Below are 24,976 nucleotides of genomic sequence, written 5' to 3' on the forward strand. Positions count from 1 at the left end.
CCCAAGTTCATTCAGTGTCAAAGCTCTCACCACGCTGTTATCTGGGATTACTTGTGCCTTCAATAACGCCATTAATGAAGTCACCAATGACACCACTGTGACTGGCAGAATCTTGGTGGTGATAAGGACTTGTCCAACAGTGACATGGATCATCTGGCCAAGTGGTAATGCAACAACCACCTTGCCCTCAGCATTAGCAAGAGCAAGGAACTCATTCTGGACTTCAGGCAGGCAAGTTGGGAAAGCAAGCACCAGTCTTGATTGAGGAGTCAGCGGTGGAAAGGGTGTCTTCCTGGGCATCGTCAACTCAAAAGATCTGTCCTGGGCCCAACAACACATTGATGCTGTCATGAGGACGCACACCCAGTGGCTATACTTCATTAGGAGCTTGAGGAGATTTGGTATGTCACCGAAGACCCCAGCAAACTTCTACAGATGTATTGTGGAGAGCATTCCGACAGGTTGCATCATCATCTGGTACAGAGACTTCAAAGTACGGATCGAAAGAAGTTGCAGGGGATTGTGGGCTCAGCCAACACAACCCTCCCACTAGCGAGAACAACTTCAAAAGCTGAAGCCTCAATAATATGTAAGGCTCCTCACCATCTCTTCTCATTACTACCATTAGGGAGGAAGTACAGGAGCCAGAAAACCCACACTCAACTTTTTAGGCACAGTTGCTTCCCCTCTGCCATCAGGTTTTCAAGTGGTCAATGAAGCCTTCTTCTGCAATTGGATCCTTGATTTCCTCACTTGCAGATGCCAGTCAGTTCAGATTGGCAACAATATTTCCTCCACAACCTCCATTAGCCCAGCTGCAGACAAGTGATGGCATAATGAAAAACCTCTTATTCAATGTCAGCAAGATCAAGGAGCTGGTTATTGACGTCAGGAGAAGGAAATCAGGGGTCCATTAGCCAGTCCTCATCAGAGGATCACAGGTGGAGAGGATCAGCAACTTCAAATTCCTCAATGTGTCCTGGCCCCGGAACACATAAATGCAACTATGTAGAAAGTATGGCAGCACCTCTACTTCCTTAGGAGTTTGTGAAGATTTGGCATGACATCTAAAATTTTGACAGACTTCTTTAGGATGTTTAGTCGAGAATATATTCACTGGCTGCATCACAGCCTGGTGTCGAAACACCAATGTCCTTTAATGGAAAATCCTACAAAAAAGTAATGGATACAGCCACTATTGAGCACATCTACATGAACGTTGTCGCAGGAATGCAGCATTCATCATCAGGGACCCCAAACACCTAGGAACATCACACACAAAATGCTGGTAGAACACAGCAGGCCAGGCAGCATCGATAGGGAGAAGCGCTGTCGACGTTTCGGGCCGAGACCCTTCGTCAGGACCTAGGAACATGCTCTCTTCTCACACCACCAGGTTCAGGAACAGTTATAACCCCTCAACCATCTGGCTCTTGAAGCAAAGGGGTTAACTTCATTCAATTTTACTTGCCCCATCATTGAAATGTTCTCACTATCTATGGACTCACTCTCAAGGGCTCTTCATCTCATGTTCTTGATATTTATTATTATAATTATTTCTTTCTTTTTGTATTTGCAAGTTTGTTGTCTTTTGAACACTGGTTGAACATCCAATGGTCTTTCATTGATTCTATTATGGTTATTATTCTATTATGGATTTATTAAGTATACCCACAAGAAAATGAATCTCAGGGTTTTATATGGTGACATATATATATATACACTTTGAGAGTACATTTACCTTGAACTTGAATTAAATTGAATTGACTTTTATTTCTTACATCCTTCACATACATGAGGAGTAAAAATCTTTACATTATGTCTCTGTCTAAATGTGCAATCATAGTAATTTATAATAAATAGAACAGTCAATGTAACATAGAAACACACTCAAATCAGTGTGAGTTCATCAGTCTGATGGCCTGGTGGAAGAAGCCTGTTGGTCCTGGCTTTTTTGCTGCGGTACTGCTTCCCAGATGGTAGCAGCTGGAATAGTTTGTGGTTGTGGTGACTCGGCTCCCCAATGATCCTACAGGCCTTTTTTATACACCTGTTTTTGTAAATGTCCTGAATCATGGGAAGTTCACAACTACAGATGCGCTGGGCTGTCCACAGCACTCTCTGTAGAATCCTATGAATAAGGGAGGTGCAGCTCCCATACCAGGCAGTGATGCAGCCAGTCAGGATGCTCTCAATTGTGCCCCTGTAGAAAGTTCTTATGAATTGGGGACCTATACCAAACTTCCTCAACTGTCTGAGGTGAAAGAGGCACTGCTGTGCCTTTTTCACCACACAGCTGGTGTATACAGACCACCAGAAGTCCTCAGTGATGTGGATGCCGAGGAACTTAAAGCTGTTTGCTCTCTGAACCCCAGACCCACTGATGTCAATAGGGGTTAGCCCACCTCCATTCCTCCTGCAAAGACTCGAACATTCCCTTGCTATTCCTCTTTTGCACTAATTATATCTATTTCTTTCTTTATTTTTATGTTTCTTATGTTGTGCACACAAAATAACAAATTTCATGACATAAATCTGATGATAATTCTGATAAATGTGTATTTACTGGAAACAATTTTGGAACTTACACCCACTTTCAACCACTGTCAGGAAGAATATAAAGTGATCCAACAATGTGCTCTTTCTGTGAAAAATATGGTATAGATTATGTAATCCAAGGAATCTCAACTTGATCTAAATTTACATAATGTAGAGTAGGGGTTCCCAACCTGGGGTCCATGGATCCCTTGCTTAATGGTTTTCATCCATGGCGTAACAAAAGTGAGGTACCCCTGACGTAGAGATTCTTTTTAAACTTACTGTTTCATTAGGTTTCACATTTCTGCACTTATTTTGCCCCGTAACTGTGCTTCCATCAGGACAAATTGCAGTAATGTTCACGTAAACCCCTCTGATGTGGTTGTCCACCTGCAGTTCTACTTCAGAAAGCAGTGCCTGTATAAAAGGAGAACACATACATAAAAACAAATCATGCAATCAACTACTAACTCTAATTCTATGGCTTTAATATTGCAAGAAATTAAATTTGAATTATTCAACAGCCAGAGCTTAACAGTACAATCAAATTGCTTTTACTTCACATAAGCAACAGAAGTGACTTACATATCTGCAGTAATTGTTTATTATTTTCAGGAAATCCATCCAAAATATTAAAATTCAATGCCTCTTTATACTTGAAATGTGAAATGAACGCAGTATTGTGTTCAGGTTTTTCCAAAGATCAATTCAGAAAAGATTTTCAGTATAATTCAGGGATAATTCTGGTCCAGAGCTTCAAATGCTAAAGGTCCATGTTGGAAATCAAGCAAGTAACCAACCAACTAATAAGCTTTCCAAGCATCACAGATGTAAACATAACACTTTGGTTCCCAGACAAATCTAATACAGCAAGTAGGTAAAATCATATGAAAGGAAAAGCCCGAATAATATTTCAGCTCATCAAGAACACTCTATCTATACGTAAACCTTCCAATCTGAGTTTCCTGAAAGAAATAAATTTTAAAATGTAAATGCTGGCAAATAAAGAAATTTAACCATATATTCTTTAAGCTTCAACGTTAATTAAGCTGAGCTCAAGGAGATGGCAAAACACCTTAATTCCTCATTATTAGAAATAAATAACAACTTCATTTCTCATTATTAGACTAAATAGCAAAAAAGATTAGTTCTGAGCTTATATACTCAAAACTCATAGGTTTATGTGTCATTCTGATCACTGTCCACCTACCTACTAATCTAAAATGTTGATCAGAGACATAAGAAATTCTGCAGATGCTGGAAATCCTGAATGCCACAAAAAATGCCGGAGGAACTTGGCAAGTCAGGCAGCATCTATGGAGGGGAATAAAGTCCTGGTGAATGATCTCAGTCCGAAATGTTGACTGTTGATTTCCCTCCATAGTTGCTGCCTGACGTGTCGAGTTCCTCCAGCATTTTGTGTACATTGCTGATCCCAGCTATCTAAAATACAGGCTTACCCAGCTGTAAGCCTGCTTTGTTTTAGCCGGTCTTACATGTAACTGCAGCAAAGTACCTGTTCATCTTCCCACTGCTTGCCATCCTGATATAAGTGAAGCTGCACCTCAAACCAAAGCCTCTAATCTGGCATACACGGCAACAGCAGCAAAATGTACGTATCCTCATGAAGCCAGAACATCATATCCGGGGGCACAGTTCGCTTGCAGCACGAGTATTCGGCACCACAGCTAGATTCAATGCTTTTTTGCTGCATTTCTAGTGGACAGTCACATTTGGTACTGTAGAGGCCCTTGCAGAGATATTTGCATTCTTGCTAGCCACTGAAAAGTTACTGAAGACTGGAAGGTAGTCTTCCATTGATCCACTTTTAAGAAAGGCAGTAAGTTAAGCTGGGGAACTATAGGCCAGTCAACCAGATATCAGTGAGGGGAAGTTACTGGAGGGAATTCTGAGGGTCAGTATCTACCAGCTATTGGATTGGCAGAATCTGACTAGGAGTAAGCAGGCTGGTGACTGGCTGCAGGTTGTCGTATTGGGACCGTTGTTATTTCTTATTAATGTAAATGATTTGGATGCAAATGCATGAAGCTTGATCAGTAAGTATGCAGAGGTTACCAAGTTGGAAGGTGTTGCTGATAATGAAGAAGGCTATTATAGATTACAGACGGACCTTAGTCAGTTAGGGAAGTGAGTAGAGAAGTGACAAACAAGTTACAATATAGATAAATTGCGGTGAATCAAGCCAGAGTTGGACTTATATGATGAATGGTAGGCCACTAGGAAGTGTAATGGGACATGGAGACCTAGGAGTCCAAGCGTATAGTTCATTGAAGACAGCATTATAGATGGACAGCACAGTGAAAAAGGCATTTAGCACTCCAGCCTTCATCAGACTGGGCACTGAGTATAGGAGCTGGGACATTTGGTGACAACTGTAGAAGTCATTGGTGAAGCTGCACGTGTATAATTCTGGTCATCCTGGTATAGGAAAGATGCAGTTAAACCGGAGACAGTGCAGGAAACTTATCCGAAGATGTTTTCAGGATTAGATGGCCGGGGTTATACAGAGAGGTTTGCCACGTTAGGTCTTTATTCCTTAGAAAGTAGGACAATGACAGGCCACCTTCAAGAAGGTGGAGGGCAGCTGCCTTTTCCCCAGGGTAGAGGAGTCCAAAACTAGGGGGCATAATGTTCTGACTCTGGAGGTGCTGCTTGTTTTGTACGCAGTTCATTTTGTACAAACATCGCTCCATATTCGTAAGGTGCTTTTCCTTTACATCGCTTCCTGCAGGGGCTAATTTGGATTTTGACTTGAAGCACACAAAGTAGAAAGGCATCCATCCCCATCCCTCTTTACTTGCCCTTGGAATGGCAAAATCTGTGAGCCTTAATATTTCTTAATATTGGTAAACGTTTCATAGATGTACTTTGACGGAAATATTATTTTCATCATTTATTGTTATTAAGCCAGCGTCACGCCACAAGTTCGCTCTAATCCACGGCATAGCTATAGAACGTAGCACATTTGTATTACCTTGTTTAACACTGATTGTGAGAATAATCAATAATGTTAGTGTATTCGGGCATGAGATAACTGGATTGAATCTAATACATGTTTTACTTAATTTTCTGCAGTTTCACAAAGTTTCCTCATTAAAAATCCTGATGAAACCTTCTGCCTTGGGTGATCTTTGAGAAGGTGTTGAACTCCCTGCCCAACTTTGTATGCAATGCAATGTGAGGGCAATAGGCAAACGGTGGATTTAGGATGAGAGGGCAATGATTTAAAATAGATAGGACGGGCAACCTTTCACACTGAGACTGGTGAGTGTATGGAATGGACTGCCAGAGGAGGCAGGTACAATAAAAATTTCTTAAAATACATGGAAGGGCAGGGGTTAGAAGGATATGGGCCACATGCAGGAAATTAGGACTAGTTGAGTAAGCACTGTGGACTCAGTGGGCCGAATGATCTCTAACCCTGCTACATTGCTCTACGACTCAAAATATTAACCATTCATTTTTCCACTGATGCCATCTAAGCTACTGTAATTCTTTCCTTAATTTTGCTTTTAGTTATCATTCCATTTGTAAGTTTAATGACAAAATAATCAAAAGGAGCATGCGTATAAAAAGAACGCATTTATATATACAGCTTCCGAGAGTCCTGGAAGCAGATTCAATCTAAATCTTCAAAAGAATAAATTAGATAAAGAGGTGAGAGGGAAAGATGGAACAGGCATAATGGATTGAACAACTTCCTTCAGTGATGCATGAATTTAAGTGCTCAAGAATACTTAAAAAGTGAAAGTAGTTTTCCTTCCACAAAATCCATTGAGTTCCAACCACAGTAGATGAGGGAAATGGTGGCCATTCAGCAATTTGTTCAATAGAAGTAAGGTCAAATTTAAATGCACCAAAGGTTTCTTTTTCCAAAATATTTGCTATTCAATGCTTGTTGCAATGATGAAATCAGTAAATAAAGAATATTCTGTTTAGACTCAGAAAAATAGAGGGAGAGTGCCCTTAATTTCTTCCAATTGCTTCACAAAATTAAGAGTATTTTTCCAACTTTAACATGGCATTTCAAAGTACAAAACATAATCAATTGTACATTCATTTTTAATAGAAAATGTGCTAAAAAGAAATGGTGATGTAACTAGTTAGGGAGCATGACCATCCTAGATGTGTCCTTAGATCTCATCATAGCCTAAATAGTAATCCGAGTATGTGTGTAATCTAAATATAGATCTGATTCTGGCTGAGGCACAGGCCTGAAGGAGGGTTGTGCAAATATAAATGGAAATGAGAGTAACACCCACTAAAAACAACTCGCCTATCGACTACTTCTAAGCCTGTGCTGATAAGGCCACGTTGAAACTGGGAAAATGCTTTAAGCTTGTGAAAACACAAGCATTGAGAATTTTCTAAAAGTTGTTGTAATTTGACCAGAAGTCAGTGCAATAGCCTACTTTGAGGTGACCACTAAGCTTAGTTACTAAATTTAGCATGAAAGTTTTGAGTTTACACATACTAACTGTTGTATTTACCATTATTATGCCTAATTACACATAATACTTTGGTGCAACTAGTTGAACTATACTGAATTGAGATCCCTTAACTCAAGAGACACCTACACAGAAGGTAATATTTATTTGACTTCAATATTAATTTGCAATGGTTCTTACACAAACCTTAAAAATTTCACCAACTGTATCACAGCACTGCCAAACCTCAACTATTTGTTTCCTTAATCTAACTAGATCAAAATCAATATAGTCAGATTGAAAGTAATGGAAGTAAGTGAAATATTTTCTGACAATCCTATTGTATTCCTTACAAAATATCCCACAGAAATAGATAGCCAATGAAGTACTTTGTTTTTTAAGGTGCAATGCAGGAAAGGTGATGTTAATTTTGCACAGCCAGCTTCCACAGACAATAATGTGATGAACACTGAATAATCCGTTTACAGTCAATTGATTGAGAAGGAGTTAGGAGAAATGTAGATGTCTACCCTATACTTCTTCAAAATAAAGCTCTGGTCCTTTGCAGCGACCAGCTTAGTAAAAATAAACACAGAACCTTCAACAGTGTAATGTCAGCCCAGATTTTTGAGTATCCGTATCTATAATAGACCTTTAGACAAAAACTTCTTAATAATCTGCAATTAATATCTTAAATGGAGAAAAGAATTTAGTATCTCCTCTGCATTATTTTAAACTTTCAAAAGAAAAAACAAATTTTGCTTTCCATTTCATGACAAATTGGCAACAAATCAACCCATAGCCAAGTTCCAGAAACAGAAAATTTGATAATTATCTATATTACTGGTTTGATCAATACAAGCTGTCAGAACACAGAGTTCTGTGGAGATCCCACCAATAGAGTAAACATGAACTTACTTTTCAAACTTTGGAAGATACTTTTTCTTTGAACATCATAGTAAATTGCATGGGTACTGTCAATAACCCTGTGTAACTCGAGTTCCTATAACAATTATTAGAACCCTTATTACATTCTTAATTTCCAGTTTGATTCTGTAATGGTATCTCATTTCTTAAAGTGACAGGATTTTGACTATTTGCTTTGCTTCATGAGCTTAGCATGAGAACTGCTTTATGCTGTAAAGGATCATAAAATCAGCTCTGGGGCAAAACATATAAATTGTTATTTGTGGACAGAGAAATGAAATGCCTCATTAAGTATTAAATGGTAGTAGAGATCTACCAGATGTGTTTAAGTAGATTTGTTTGGATGAATAGGAGCAGCCATTGGAACTGTCAGCTTTAAATCCTGACCAAGACCAAGATAAATATTAGTGAGGATATCTCCTGGTGATTAAAAGCCACATCCTCGCAGCTGATTAAATGTCACTGCCCGAAGTTGAACACAGCACAGAACAGAGGGCACCAAAGGCAGAGGAGCTACAAAGAGTACTGTTCCACTAAAGGAGCTGCCATAGCCCTGAGGGACATACCTCCAAGGCAGGAGAAAAAAAAGACACAAACTTACGGGAAACATACTGTAGAACACAGAGCAGTTTAGCACAGTACAGGGCCTTCAGCCTACAATGTTGTGCCAAACTCTTAATCTAATCCAACAGTAAACTAATGTTTCCATTCTGTGTAGCCCTCCATTTTTTTTTCATCCATGTGCCTATCTAAAAGTCTCTTAAATGTCTCAAATGTATTTGCCTCCAACATAACTCCTGGCATTGCAATCCATACAATGTGAAAAACCCTACTTCTGACATCCTTACTACAGGTGGCCCTCGTTTTTCCAACATTCGCTTTACGACAGCTCGCTGTTACGAAAGACCTACATTAGAACCTGCTTTCGCTAACCAAAGAGGATTTTCGCTTTTACGAAAAAGAGACGCCGAGTTTATTTGTGTGTTTTCCCCGAGAAAGACTACCATGACTGTGAAGCCTTGTGTGGGCAGTTGCATGTGCATGCGTGTACGTGCTGATTTTTTTCTTCCAAATCCATTTTGGCTCGCTGTCTTTCCGATTTTGATAAGTGAAACTAGACTGTACATACAATATTTCTACTTTATTTAGGCTGTATATTTACTATATCATTCCTGCTTTTACTATATGCAAGTGTTATTTTAGGTTTTATGTGTTGTTTGGTATGATTTGGTAGTTTAATTTTTGGGTCTGGGAATGCTCAAAAATGTTTCCCATATAAATTAATGGTAATCACTTCTTCGCTTTGCAACATTTCGGCTTACAAATGGTTTCATAGGAACGCTCTACCTTCGGATAGCAGGGAAAACCTGTATACCTTTTTCCAATCATTTAAAATTGGGGTTGGGATGGGAACCAGGACTGAGGTTGGGGCAGCTGGTATACGTGTCAAATGCAATGTGTAGTGAAACTGTAAGGATGAACAGACATATGATAGGGCAAATTTTCAGTCAGTGTGATGAGTTCAAGTGTAACATAGAGGCAAAATTAAAATCTGTGAAGAATAGAGGAATTAAGGTGTTATATTTAAATGCACACAGTATACAGAATAAGGTAAATGATCTTACAGCGCATCACTGAGTTGTGACTGAACGAAGATCAAATTTGGGAGCTTAAGATCCAAGCATACACTCTGCACTCAAAGGACAAGGAGATAGGCAGATGGGGTGGGGTGTCTCTGCTGGCAAACAAATGAAATCAAATCCTTGGAAAGAGGTCACAGGATCAGAAGATGTAGAATCCTTGTAATATAGTTAAGAAATGGCAAAGTTAAAAAGAACCTGATGCGAGTTATATACAGGCCCTCAAACAGTAGCCAGGATGTGGCTTGCAAATTTCAAAGGGAAATAGAAAGGCATGCAAAAATGGCAATGTTACAGTATTCATGAAGGATTTCAATATGAGGGTAGATTGGGACAATCAGGCTGGTGCTGCATCCCAAGAGAGGGAATTTGTAGAATGCCTATGAGATATACATTTTGAGAGGAAGAAGGTAAAGTCAGATGGAGTTAAGGGAATGACAGAGGCATGAGAGATGAGCTGGCCAAATTGATTGGAATGAAAACACTAGCAGGGATAGTGGCAGAACAGCAATGGCTGGATTTTCTGGGGGCAAATTGGGAGTTGCAGGATAGATACATCCCGGAGGTAAAGAAATATTCTCATAGGAGGATGACACAACCATGGCTGACAAGGGGTCAAATACAACATAAATGGAAAAGACAGCATTAAAGGAAAAGAGAGGACATGTAACATAGCAAAAATCTGTGGGAAGTCAAAAGAATGGGAAGCTTTTAAAAACCAACAGAAGGTAACCCAAAAAAATATGTGGAGAAAAGATGCAATATGAATAATATCAAAGAGTATACCAAAGTGTTTTTTCTGGGTTTTACGTAAAGAGTTAAAGAGAGGTGAGAGTAGGTTTTGGACCCCTGGAAAATAACACCAGTGCTTCCAGTGTGGCCTCCTGTATACTGGTGAGACCTGAGGTAAGTTGAGAGACCGCTTCACCGAGCACCACCAGAAAAAGCAGGATCTCCCAATGGCCAACCATTTTCATTCCACTTCCCATTCCCATTCCAACATGTCAGTCTATGCCCTCCTCTACTGTTCTGTCGAGGGCACACTCAGTTTGAAAGAGCAACACCCTGTATTCCATCTCCTGACTTTCTGAATGAGCCTTCCATGGGGATCCTTCTGGAATGCCTCACTAAATATAGATACATCTCATTGATTGCTCTGCCTAGATCAATTTGTTCATCACTTCCTTGAAGAATTCAAACAGGCTTGTGAGGCACAAGTCACACCTCACAATTGTAATCAGAATATGCTTCCACTATAGTTCATAAAACCTTCCACTAAATTCTGTAAGACTTCTCTCCAATTTTTTCCCCACCAGTGACATGACTCATTAGTCTATAACAGCCAGAAACATCCCTATAACCTTTCTTGAACAAAGGAATAACTTTTGCCAATTTCCAATCTTCTGGTGGTACCTCTACGCCAGGTGAAGACACAATAATTATCACCAAAGGTGCAGTCTCTTTTCATAGTAACCAGAAGTATATTCTATCCAGCTCCATCTATCCTAATGTTTTTCAGAAGTCCCAGCACATCCACTTTCTTAATGTTAAAATATTGCAGCATATCAACCCTTGTCAAGTCCATCTCACTGATGAACACCAAAGTATACATAAAGGACCTCCCCTACCTCCTCTGACTCCAGTCACGTTTCATATTTTCTCCCCCATCAGTCATACCATTACTCCAGTCGCCCTCCTGTTCTTCACATATGTGTAGAGTGCCTTGGAGTTTTCTCTCAATCCTACTCATCAAAGCCTTTTCATGAGCCTTCCTAATTCTTCAAAGTCCCTCTTGAGCTCCTTCCTAGCTAACTTATAAACACTCAAGTGCCCTGACTGATCTTTGCTTCCTAAACCTTACCTATGCTTCTTTTTCCCCCTTGACTCAAATATTCCATGTTTCGTCAAACATGGTTCCTTCACTTTACCATCTTTTCCTTGCCTCAGTGGGGCAAACCTATTCAGAACACCATGCAAGTGCTCTTTAAACAACTTCCACATTTCCCATGTGCATTACCCTGGGTGTATCTTTTCCAAATTTGTGCTCCCAAGTTCCCACATAACAGTATCATAATACACTCTCTCCCCAATTAAATACTATTTATAGATAGTAGTATACTATAAATATCCGCATCATCTTCTCCTATCCCTGTCCAAGGTTATGGTAAAGGTCAAGGAGTTATGGTCAATGTCTCTGAGTTCCTCATCCAATGACAGATCAGTCACCTTTCCTGGTTCATTGCCTAGTACCAGATCCAGTTTGGCCTCTCCTCCAGTTGCCCTGTCAACATATTGAGTCAGAAAACCTTCCTGGATACACTTAACAAATAATGCCTCATCTAAACCTTTTGCATTAAGGAGACGCCAATCAATACTGGGAAAGTTGAAGTCACCCATGACAATACCCCGGTTATTTTTGCACCATTCCAAAATTTGCATCCTAATCTAATCTACAGTGTCTCCATTGCTGTTGGACAGGTCTATATAATTCTCCCACACAAGGATTGCTCCCTTCCTGTTTCTGACTTCCACCCACACTGATCCAGAGGACAATCCCTTCAAGATTACCTCCCTTTCTGCAGCTGTGATACTGTCCCTGATTAATCTCTGCTACTCCTCCACTTCCCTTCCTGTCCTTTTTGAAATATCTGAACTATGGAACATCCAGCAGATATTGCTGCCCTTCTGACAGCCAAGTCTCAGATGGCCACAACTTCACAGTCCCATGTACTCATCCATGCTCTAATTTCATTACGCTTGCTCCTGGTACTTTTCACATTAGACATATTTCAACCCATCAAGTGAATGCAATTACACCCTATCCAACACCTATCCTTCCTCGCAGTCTTTCTATATGCTGCATCTAACTTTCCAACAACTACTCCATCCTCTGAGTTGTGCTCCTGTCCACTGCCTACATATTTTAAATCCTTCTGAACAGCTCTAGAAAACCGACCTGCAAGGAGATTGGTCCCTCTCAAGTTCAGATGTAAACCATCACTTTTGTACAGGTCATAAGCTTCCCCAGAAGAGATGCCAATGATCCACAAATCTGAAATCCTGCTCCCAGCACCAGTTCTTCAGCCACACATTCACCTGGCACGTCATCCTAATTTTATCATCACTGGCCATGGCACAAGCAGATCCTGCTTTTCAGCTTCTTACCTAGACCCCTATGTTCGCTCTTTAGGACCTCGAAACTGTCAGATAGGCTGATGGATGATAGAAAAATGGAGGGCTATGTGGGAGGGAAGGGTCAGATTGGTCTTAGAGTAGGTTAAAAGACTGGCAAAACATCATGGTGTGAAGCACCAGTACGGTGTTATAATCTTCTCCCCACTTAGAAAATAGACTATATATTTATACTTTCTACAAAACTGCATGACCATACACTTCCCTACATGATATTACATTTGCCACTTTGTTGCCTATTCTCCCCAACTGTCCAAGTCCTTCATCGGACTCCCTGCTTCCTCAACACTTCCTGCCCCTCCACCTATCTTTCCATCATATGTAAACTTGGTCAAAAAGCCGTTAATTCTGTCCTCCAAATCACAGAAGTGTAACGTGAGAAGAAATGGTCCCAATAACAATCCCTACAGAACACCTTGTTACCAGCAGCCAACCAGAATAAGCCCCCTTCAACAATGGACTCCAACATCATCCCAACCACTGAAGTTACGCTATCAAGCCTATAATTTCCTTTCTTCTGCCTCTCACGCTTCTTAAAGAGTATAGTGACATTTAGTGTTGGCGCATGGCCAAGTGGTTAAGGCATTCGTCTAGCTGGTTCGAGCCTTGGCTGAGGCTTGAGTGTGTGTCCTTGAGCAAGACACTTAACCACACATTGCTCTGTGATGACACCGGTGCCAAGCTGTATGGGTCCTAATGCCCTTCCCTTGGACAACATTGGTGGTGTGGAGAGAGGAGACTTGCAGCTTGGGCAACTGCTGGTCTTCCATAAAGAAAAAACTTTCCAAGGTGCAAATCCATGGTCTATCGAGACTAACGGAGGCCTACACACACTACACAGTGACATTTGCAATTTTCCAGTCCTCCAGGACCATTTGAGAATCTAGTGATACTGGAAAGATCATTCTTAATGCCTCCACAATCCCTTCAGCTACCTCTTTCAGAACCCTAAGGTGTAGTCCCTCTGATCCAGGTGACATATCTACCCTCAGATTTTTCAGCTTCCCAAGCACCTTCTCCTTGTTCATATCAACTAAACTCACAGCTGCCCCGTCACTCTCAAATTTCTGGCATATTGCTAGTCTCTCCCACAGTGATGACTGGTGAAAAATACTTCAGTTCATCCCCAATTTCTTTGCCCCCATTACTACCTCTCCAATGTCAATTTCCAACTGTCCAATATCCACTCTCGCCTCTCCTTCACTCTTCATATATCTGAAACGAACTTATTATTATTCAATTATCTGATATTATTCACTAACTTTCCTTTATAGTTCATCTTTCCTATCCATATGTTTTTTTACTTGCCTTCTGTTGATTTTTTAAAAATTTCCAATCCTCTAATTTACCATACGCCCTTTATTTTGCTTTGATGCTGTCATTGTCTTCTCTTGTCAACCTCAGTTACCTCATCCTCCCTTTATAGTATGGTTTAATCTTTAGGATATATCTTTGATGTGCCTTCTGATTTGCTCCCAGAAACTCCAGCCATTGCTGTTCTGCCATCATTTCTGCTAGCGTCTCCCTCCCATCAACTTTGGCCAGCTCCTCTTTCAAGCCTCTGTAATTCCCTTTACTTCACCTGAACACTGTTAGATCTGTCTTTATCCTTTCCCTGTCAAACTGCAGGGTGAATTCTATCACATTATGATCACTTCTCCTAAGGGTTCCTTTCCCTTAAGCTCCCTAATCAGATATGGTTCATTACACAACACCAAATTCAGAATTGCCTTTCCCCCAGGGGACTCAACCACAAGCTGCTCTAAAAAGCCATCTTATTGGCATTCTATAAATTCTCTTTCTTGGGATCCAGCACCTACAAGATTTTTCCAATGCAACACATACAAAATGCTAGAGAAACTCAGTATATCAGGCAGCATCTATGGAAATGAATAAACAGTCGACGTTTCAGGCTGAGACCCTTCTTCATTTTGTGTGTGCTGCTTAGGATTTTCAGCATCCGCAGAATTCCATGCTTTTTTGATTTTCCCCAATGTGCATACATTTTGAACTCCCCCATGACAGTCGTAACATTCCCCTTATTACATAACTTTTCTATTTCCCAATGAAATTCATGTCCCACATCTTGTCTACTGATTGGATGCCTATAGACAACTCCCATCAGAGTTGCAGTTTCTTAACTCTACCCACAAGGATTCTACATCTTCCAATCCTGTGTCACCTCTTTCTAAGCATTTGATTTTTTTTCACCAAGAGCTACCCCACCCTGTCTGCCTTAGATGTTAAGCTCCCAACTATGATCTTTCAGCCACAATGTCATACATGCCAATCTCAAACTGTGCTACAAGATCATCTACTTTATTCATAATCAGAATCAGGTTTATTATCACCAGCATGTGACGTGGAATTTGTTAACTTAGCAGCATCAGTTCAATGCAATACATAATATAGAAAACAAAATAGCATAAAAATAATAATAAATAAGTAAATCAATTACAGTATAGGTATATTGAATAGATTTAAAAAAGTGCAAAAAAACCAGAAATACTGTACACTAAAAAAAGAAAGGTAGTGTCCAAGGGTTCAATGTCCATTTAGGAATCGGATGACAGAGGGGAAGAAGCTGTTCCTGAATTGCTCAGTATGTGCCTTCAGGCTTCTGTACCTCCTATCTGATGGTAACAGTGAGAGGAGGTCCTTAATAATGGATGCTGCCTTTCTGAGACACCATTCCCTGAACATGTCCTGGGTACATTGTAGGCTAGTACCCAAGATGGAGCTGACTAAATTTACAACCCTCTGCAGCTTCTTTCGGTCCTGTGCAGTAGCCCCCACACCCCATTCCAGACAGCGATGCAAACTGTCAGAATGCTCTCCATGGTACATCTATAGAAGTTTTTGAGTGTACTTGTTAACATGCCAAATTTCTTCAAACTCCTAATGAAGTATAACCGCTGTCTTGTCTTCTTTATAAATACATCGATATGTTGGGACCAGGTTAGATCCTCAGAGATCTTGCCACCCAAGAACTTGAAATTGCTCACTCTCACCACTTCTGATCCCTCTATGATGATTGGTATGTGTTCCTTCGTCTTACTCTTCCTAAAAGTCCACAATCAGCTCTTTCATCTTACTTATGTTGAGTACCAGGTTGTTGCTGAAACCCCATTCCACTAGTTGGCATATCTCACTCCTGTACACCCTCTCGTCACCACCTGAGATTCTACCAAAAATGGTTGTACCGTCAGCAAGTTTACAGATGGTATTTGAGCTGTGCGTAGCCACACAGTCATCTGTATAAAGGGAGTACAGCATTGGGCTAAGCGCTCCTGAGGTGCACCAGTGTTGATCTCAGCAAGGAGGAGATGTTGTCACCAATCCACACAGATTGTGGTCTTCCGGTTAGGAAGTTGAGGATCCAATTGCAGAGGGAAGTACAGAGGCCCAGGCTCTGCAACTTCCAAATCAGGATTGTGGGAATGATGGTACTAAATGCTGAGCTATAGTCGATGACCAGCATCCTGAGATAGATGTTTGTGTTGTCCAGGTAGTCCAAAGCCATATGGAGAGCCACTGAGATTGTGTCTGCCATTGACCTATCGTGGCAATAGGCAAATTGCAATGCGTCCAGGTCCTTGTTGAGGCAGGAATTCAGTCCAGTCATGACCAACCTCTCAAAGCATTTCATCACTGTGGATGTCACTGCTACCGGGTGATAGTCATTAAGGTAGCTCACGTTATTCTTCTTAGGCACTGGTATAATTGTTGCCTTTTTGAAACACGTAGGAACATCCGCCCATAGCAGTGAGAGGTTGAAAATGTCCTTGAATACCCCTGCTTGTTGGTTGGCACAGGTGTTCAGAGCCTTACCAGGTACTCCATCTAGACCTTCTGCCTTGCAAGGGTTCACTCTCTTTAAAGACAACCTAACATTGGCCTCTGAGACAGAGATCACAGGGTCATCAGATGCAGCAGGGATCTTCACAGCTGTAGTAGTGTTCTCTCTTTCAAAGCGGGCATAGAAGGCATTGAGTTCATCTGGTAGTGAAGCATCACTGCCATTCATGTTATTGGGTTATGCTTTGAAGAAAGTAATGTCTTGCAAACCCTGCAAGAGTAACCGTGCATCCAATGTCGCCTCCAACCTCGTTCAAAATTGTCTCTTCACCTTTGAAATAGCACTCTGCAAATCAACCTTGTTTTCTGGTATCTGGGTCGCCAGACTTGAATGCCACAGATCTAGCCTTCAGCAGACGAATTTGGGAATGTACAGAAAGTCTTTGTAGGCACACACTCATCCACACGGGTTTTAATGAAGTCGGTAACAAATGCAGTATACTCATCCAGGTTCAAAGATGAATCCCTGAATACAATCCAATTCACAGATTCAAACCAGTCCTGTAGGCACTCCTGTGCTTCCCTTGTCCAAACCTTCTTGGTCCTCACTACTGGTGCTGCAGTCTTCAGTCTCTGCCTATACTCAGGGAGTAGAAGTACAGCCAGGTGATCAGACTTCCCGAAGTGACGGTGTGGAATAGCACGGTAGGCATTCTGGATGGTGGTGTAGAAATGGTCCAGTGTGTTGTTTCCTCTGGTATTGCAAGCGATCTGTTGATGGTAGTTGCTTAGTGATTTTTTCAGACTGGCCTGGTTAAAATCTCCCAAAACAATGGTGAAGGCGTTAGGGTGAGCTGTTTCGTGTATGTTGATCCCACTGCTCAAATCACCTGACTGGCATTGGCCTGAGGTGGAATGTACACTGCTACCGAAATGATCCCGGAAATCTCCTGTGGTAGGTGAAAAGGACGGCACTTAACAGCTAGATATTCCAGGTCTGGTGAGCAGAATTGGGATATATCTGTGCACCAAGAAAGTTTGATCATGAGGCATACTCCTCCACCTCTGCTTTTGACAGAGACAATAGATCTATCCTGATGGTGTATAGTAAACCTGTCGATCTGATTTACTGCATCCAGTACGGAAGGGGTTAACCAGGATTCTGTGAAACGAAGGACACACACGGTGCTAATGTCCCTCTGATTCAGCACCCTGGCTCTGAGATCATCAATTTTATTCACCAGAGACTGCATGTTTGCCAGCCAGATAGTTGATATAGGGAGTTTAAAACCCCATTACCTTAAATGCACTTATAACCCCGGTCGGGACCCACGCTTCCTCCATGGTATCCTACATGAGCTCTTCTGACCACAATCGGTGTTGTTTCAGTCAGTTTTAAGCAATAATAGTTCATTTAAATGCATTAAGACATCTTTGTTGACTGTACTGACCTTGGAAGCAGTTGTGCTTTTTAGCTGTATCAGGCTGAAACGGGGATAATTAATCATATCCATTGACAGTGCTACTGCTACTCGAGTCATGCCTAGGCATCCCATTCAAATATAATATCTTCAGTCCTGTATTCATCACCCTTTTTGATTTTGACCCATGTTACACTTTAATTCATCCCACTGACTGCAATTTTGCCCTATCATCTGCCAGTTCTTCCTCAGTTTCATTACACAATGCATCAGCTTACATACAGTTTGTCCCATCATCAGCCCTGTCACTCCATTTCCCACCCCCAAGCCAAATTCGTCTAAACCTTCCCCAACAGCTCTAGCAAACCTGCCTACAAAGATTTTGCTGCCACTCACGTTGAGGTGTAACCCATACTTTTTGAATAGGTCATACCTTCCCCAGAAGAGAGCCCAGTAATCCAGAAATATCAGACCCTGCCCCCTGCACCACTTCCTCAATCTTTCTTTCATTTGTACTATCATCCTATTCCTGCCTTGACTAGCACGATTATTCCCTTGGAGGTCCTCATCTCCTGCATCTTCCCCAACTCCCTACACTGACTGCGCAGGACTTCATCCCCCTTTCTACCTATGTTATTGGTTCCAATGTGCATCACAACCTCTGCTGCTCACCTTCCCTTGAGGACACACAGAAGTCCTCAAACTGAAGCCTAGCTCCTGGGAGGCAACACACCAGCCCAGCTTCTCGTCTGCAGCTAGAGAATCTGCTGTCCTTCCCCCTAGCTATCGAGTCTCCAATCTCTCAGTCCTGGCTTTACCCTTCCCTGCTGAGCCTCAGGTACGGCCACAGTACCACTGGCCAGGCTGCTGCTGCTGTGCACTAATTGGTCATCTCCACAGCAGTATCCAAAGAGGTATACTTGTTGCTGAGGGGTATGGCCACAGGGGAGAGAGACCTGCACTGACTGCTCACTCCCTTTACTTCTCCTGGTAGTCACGCATCTACTATCTGAAGCCTCCGCTCTGGGTATGACCACCTCAGTAAAACGTTCACCGATGAGGCTTTGAGCCTCCCTGATGGTCTTGAGTGCATTCATCTTCAGCTCCAGATCCTTGACCTGGTTAGTCAGGAGCTGAAGTTGGGTGCAGTATCCAAATCAGCATGCTTGTTATTAAGGGGAATGTCCACAGGGGTACATAAACAATGATTTCATTATTCTACCTATAGCCAAGATATGGTGGAAATGGCAGGACTGTCTACTGCACAGTGCTCGTAGAGGCAAAATAAATAGGGCAAGTTCAGAACACATAAACTCAGCACTGGGAATCCATGGTCCCTCAGTAGCAGCAAAAATACAAACACATGACGCAGTGATAGGACCCCACTTGACAATTGCCATCAAACTAGAGAGTCAAAATTAGCTCAATCAGGGCACGAGGGAACGTGCCAGAAGCCGCAATAGTTGGTAATGAAACATATCATCTCCTTTCTGAGGAGCGAATTGGATCCACACCAATTTGCCTACCATCACGGCAGATGCCAATTCATTGGCTCCTCACTCCTCCCTGGAAAATCTGGACAGTGAAGATGCATACATCAGGATGCTCTTCATTCACTAAAGCTCTGCAATCAAAACCATCATGCCCTCAAAACTAATTAATAAGCTCCAGGACCTAGGCCTTAATACCTCCTTGTGCAACTGGATTCTTGATTTCCTCATTTGCAGACTCCATTCAGCTCAAACTGGCAATGACAGCTCCTCAACTATTGCCATCATCACATTCACCGCCTGGCTCCATGCTTAGCCCCCTGCTCTGCTCATTTTACACTTATAACTCTGTGGCTACCTACTGCTCCTACAGCATGCTTAACTTTGCTGATGACATCACTGTTGTTGGCCGAATCAAAGGTGGCGATAAATCAGCATACAGGAGGAAGATTGAAAGTTTGGCAGAATGGTGCCACAACAGCAATAACCTCTCAACATCAGCAAAACCAAAGAGCTGATTTTTGACTACAGGTGGAGGAAACTGTCGGTCCATGAGCCAGGCAGAGGTAGACAAGGTCAGTAATCGGAGAGACTCAATGGGCCAAGTGGCCTAATTTACCTCCTAGGTTTTATGGTCTTATGATAATTTTAAATTCCTTGGTGTTATTGTTTCAAAGGATCTGTCCTGGGACCAGTATGTAAGGGTCATTAGAAAGAAGGTACAGTAGCACCTCCGCTTTCTTAGAAGTTTGTGAAGATTTGGCATGTCATCTACAACTTTGTCTATACTGGTTGCATCACGGCCTGGTATGGAAACACCAATGCCCTTGAATGTTGAATCCTACAAAAATAAGTGAATACAGCCCAGTGTATCAATGGTAAAGCTCTCCCCACCACTGAGCATATCTTCAGGAAGTGCTGTCACAGGAGAACAGCATCCATCATCAAGGACCCCCACCATCCAGTCCACACTCTCTTCTTGCTGCCTTCGTCAGGAAGGAGATACAGGACCCCACACCATCATGTTCAGAAACAGTATTAACCCTCAACCATCCAGCTTCTGAACCAGAATGGATAAATTCACTCACCCTAACACTGAGCTGATTCCACAACCCATGGACTCACTTTCAATGACTCTAGAACACATGCTTTCAATATTATTTATTACTTATTCATCTATTATAATTATTTTGTTTTTCTTTTTGTTTTTGTACAACTTATTGTGTATTGTACATTAGGTGTTCATCCATCTTTTTGTGCAGTTTTTTTTATTCAATAGTGTCTCTTTGTATTTACTGTGAATGCCCATAAGAAAATTAATCTCAGTCTATACAGTATGTACTTTGATAAATTTACTCTGGGACTTTGAAACTAATAGTAAATGTCAACACGTTGTCAGACTTAGGAGATCGTAAGACATGCATGCACATAAGATACTGTTGACAGAGCAAAGTGATCCCACAACCTGCAGTGCAATCATAAATGCCAGCGGACCACTGAATAGCTAATATGAAGAGCTGGTTACATGAACATCCCCATTTGTCAATTATGCTGGAGCATACAACCGCTAGAGATTTTACAACAACCTCCAGCGAGATGTGCCAGATGGATGAACCATTTCAGCCCCTTCCCAAGGTGATAAATACCACTCAGACAAATTCAGTGGATTGTAAGTGATGTGAAGAAAGTATCAAGTACCCAACATCATAAGGTCAGCCGTATTGATGAAAGGTTTGATAAGCCATTCCAACTACAACACAGGCATCCCAGTGACAAACTATAAAATTGTCATGTACAACAATAACCTTTTCCGAAGTGCAATGCAGCCCATTACCCCATCAAATGGTTCGCAAACCATAAACAAATTGATCAGAGGATCGACAAGGACAAGTTAACAACCTCCTTGAAAACACAGCTGTCTTCGTTGGGTCTCAGCACCTCTCTCTGCATCTGGATGCTGGACTTCCTGACAGAAAGGCCACAGTCAGCCAGTGTCGGCAGAAACACCTTTACCTCCATCATGTTGAACAGCAGCAATCCCCCAGGACTGTATGCTCAGCTCGCTGCTGTTCAGACTGCTGACCTGCTGACACATGACTACTCTACCTCCAGTTCAAACCAAATCACCACGTTCGCTGATTACACAACAGTGGTTGGTCTAATCAACAACAAAGACAAAACAACATACACAGAAAAGATAGAGTGTTGGTACAATGGTGCGAGCACACCAACTTGGACATCCTGCTCACTTAAGGTCAAGTGGTCTTCCATAGCCTCACCTTTCCAAGTGTAATGATTGCCACAGGACCACTGTTCGGCTTGCTATACAGGAGGTCACTCACACATGGCCTCTCCTACACTACTGTGTATATAGCAACGCTTTCACGTGGCATCCCTGCTCTTACAGAGTTTGCTATGTCATGTCACGACCGAGTGTATTACTGGGTGGGCAGACTGGGCTGATCAACCTTGGTTGGCAGCCAGCCTAGGAGAAGGACAACTCGATTCCAAGCCCAGGTAGGTGGGACTCGTGAGCCTTGGTTGGCAGTCTGTCTAGGAGAAGGAAAACTCCGAAACTCAACTTACAGCCTTGCGTTCTCCACAGTCAGCATAGCTTGCTGTGCCATTGTGGAACATCCCACAGCCTAAAGAGTGGAATTGGTCCTGATCCTCACTGTAAACCTACGCTGTGTGGGCAGGAAGAAAAGTTCTACAGCAATGGAGTTTTCCCTCCTAATCTTCACAAGCAAAGAACCAGCCATCATCATCAAATCTTAATCAAGAGAGCGTTCAAATACTATATATTAGTTGCCTAAAACTCTTGTCAGATGCTGAACTGAATGCAATGTTCACTTTTCAGACAAGCTGTAGGTAGCAATAGAAAGATTGTAGAAGAAATTCACCAGAATCTTTCCTGAAAAGGACAACTGAGAGTTTTATTTAAAAAAATGAGGGACATTAATATGATAGTCTTTTCATAGGTCAGGAAATCTAGAATTAGGGCACATGTTGAAGGTAAGAGGGAGAAATTTAAAGGAGATCTGTGGATGACATTGTTTACATTTGGTGATGAATATCTGGAATGAGCTGCCCAAAGGAGTGGTGTAGGCAGATAAAATTACAATTTAAAGGTTGTTTGACCAAATACTTGGATATTAATGGTGCTGAGCAGGGGTTCCCAACCTTATTTATGCCATGGATCCTTACCATTAACCAAGGGGACTGTGGACACCAGGCGGGGAACAGCTGGGGCAGAGAGATACAGACCTAATGTGGTCAGCAGGCATGAAGTGGACTGAAGGGGCCAGTTTCTATGCAGTATGTTTCTGTGATTCTAATGATATATTAGCAATGACCAGGAATGTACCTCAGATTCACCAGAATAACATACAAGCTTAAAAGGTTACAGAAGAACAAGTTACATAAACATTCTAAAGAGATTGAACGGATGAAAAATTACTTAATTAAAAGCCACTAAGCACAGCTCTCATGCCATGTTCAAGTTTGCTGACAACACCAAGGTCAAATCAAAGGTGGTGTTGAATCAGCATCTAGGAGGGAGATTGAAAATCTGGCTGAGTGGTGCCACAACAATGTCTCACTCAGCGTCAGCAAAACAAAGGAGCTGATTATTGACTTCAGGAGAGATCAGAGGTCCGTGAACCAGTCCTCCTGTTATTATTTCCAAGGACTTGTCCTGGGCCCAGCAATTATGAAGAAAGCACAGCTGTGCCTCTACTTCCTTAGTAGCTTGTGAAGATCTGGCATGATGTCCAAAACTTTTAAAACTTAAGACATTTAAAACTTTGACAAACTGCTATAGATGTGTGGTGGAGAGTATACCTACTCTCTGCATTACAGCCTGGTATGGTAAAACCAATGCCCTTGAATGGAAAATCCTGCAAGAAGTAGTGGATATGTCCCAATCCATCATGGGTAAAGCCCTCCCCACCATTGAGCACATCTATAGAAAATGTCGCAGGAAAGCAGCATCCATCATCAGGAACACTCACCACCCAAGGTCGTGATCTCTTCTCACTGCAGGTGTAGGAACCTGAGGACTCACACCACAGTCACACTGCAGTCTGTCATTGATTCCATTACAGTTATTATTCTATTATGGATTTATTGATTATGCCCGCAAGAACATAAATCTCAGGGTTGTATAAGGTGACATATGTACTTTGAAGATGAGTTTACTTCAAACTTTGACTTAAAATTAAAAAAAGGAACAGGGTAGACATGGAAACAACACACACAAAATGCTGGTGGAACACAGCAGGCCAGGCAGCATCTATAAGGAGAAGCACTGTCGACGTTTCGGGCTGAGACTGCTTCATCATGGATACCTTTTTGCCCCTGGTGGTGAAAATCCAGAACAAGCTAGTATTACACAGGTCTTAACTGTGCTGACATCTCAGTATGACTTCCTGGCGCATGCAGTCAAATGGAGGTGTGCTGCTAGACAAATGCCAGTAAATGTGAATTATGCTCCATTACTGAAATGGCTGAAGATGGCCTCTGGATATATTCAGTATCCAAGCCAAAGCTTCTTGCTAGGATAAGGGTCGGCATACAAACAGTGAGCCCAGGACGGGGATACTGTCAATGGAAAACAGTAAATGCTTCACTTATTTCACTTTATTTTTATATGTTTTGATATTTATTATTATTTTAACATACTTATAATTCAATATATATTTTAAAAAATTATTTCAACCTGTCTGAACAGGTTTTCCTCGGAGGAGACTGGATACAAAGCTGAGACCTTCTCTCAATAGGATTCATGCTTGCTGAAAGCCTTTGTGGTGAAGAGTGTGATCCACCTGACTGTAAACTGTACAGTCGGCCTTCCTTATCCGCGAATTCCGTATGTGCGAATTCAACCAACCGCGAATCGCGAAAACCCAGAAGTGCTCTTCCAGCATTTGTTGTTCGAGCATGTGCAGACTTTTTTTTCTTGTCATTATTCCCTAAACAATGCAGTATACCAACTATTTTACACAGCATTTACATTGTATTAGGTATTATAAGTAATCTAGAGATGATTCAAAGTATACGGGAGAATGCGCGTGGGTTATCGTGGATCGGGATTTTAAAAAATCGGAAGTTGTCTTACTACGTAAGTCGGAACAGGTACATCTGTTATTACTCAGCGTCAGTCAGTCAAATGTTTGTCTTAGTATATAGTATATATTTCACCTTTCTATGCATATAAAACACTTAAGAACGTATGATTCAGTGCCGGGCTCGGGAACGGAAGTTCTCGGGACTTGGGACAGACCACTCCCGAGTGCGCTCTCCACCATGCCGGGTTGATGTGGAGGATCAAAAACCCCAAACCCCAAAACCCAATAATTAAACCACTGCGTTGCTTAATAATAATTGTAGCTTTCATCGGGGCAGGGCCTTTCTCACTTCATCCTTTAAAATTGTTCTGATCGTTGACCGACGTAGCCTAACGCTTTTCCAATGACCGATGGCATTTCACCTCTTTCCGATCGCTTTATTATTTCCACTTT

The 24,976-nt window shown here is 41.7% G+C and overlaps 1 protein-coding gene across 3 annotated transcripts in view; it reads right to left on the reverse strand.

The window, feature by feature from the left end:
- itgb8 (integrin, beta 8) overlaps positions 1-24,976 on the reverse strand; it is a 101,110-nt gene that overhangs the window by 49,361 nt on the left and 26,773 nt on the right. For all 3 annotated transcript variants that reach the window (XM_073054092.1, XM_073054093.1, XM_073054091.1), the window contains one exon: positions 2,821-2,955. In XM_073054092.1, the coding sequence (XP_072910193.1) occupies positions 2,821-2,955 (135 nt within the window). The remainder of the gene's footprint in view (positions 1-2,820; positions 2,956-24,976) is intronic.

This window comes from Hemitrygon akajei, chromosome 8 (assembly GCF_048418815.1).
Source record: "Hemitrygon akajei chromosome 8, sHemAka1.3, whole genome shotgun sequence".
In the NCBI taxonomy this organism is placed as follows: domain Eukaryota; kingdom Metazoa; phylum Chordata; class Chondrichthyes; order Myliobatiformes; family Dasyatidae; genus Hemitrygon; species Hemitrygon akajei.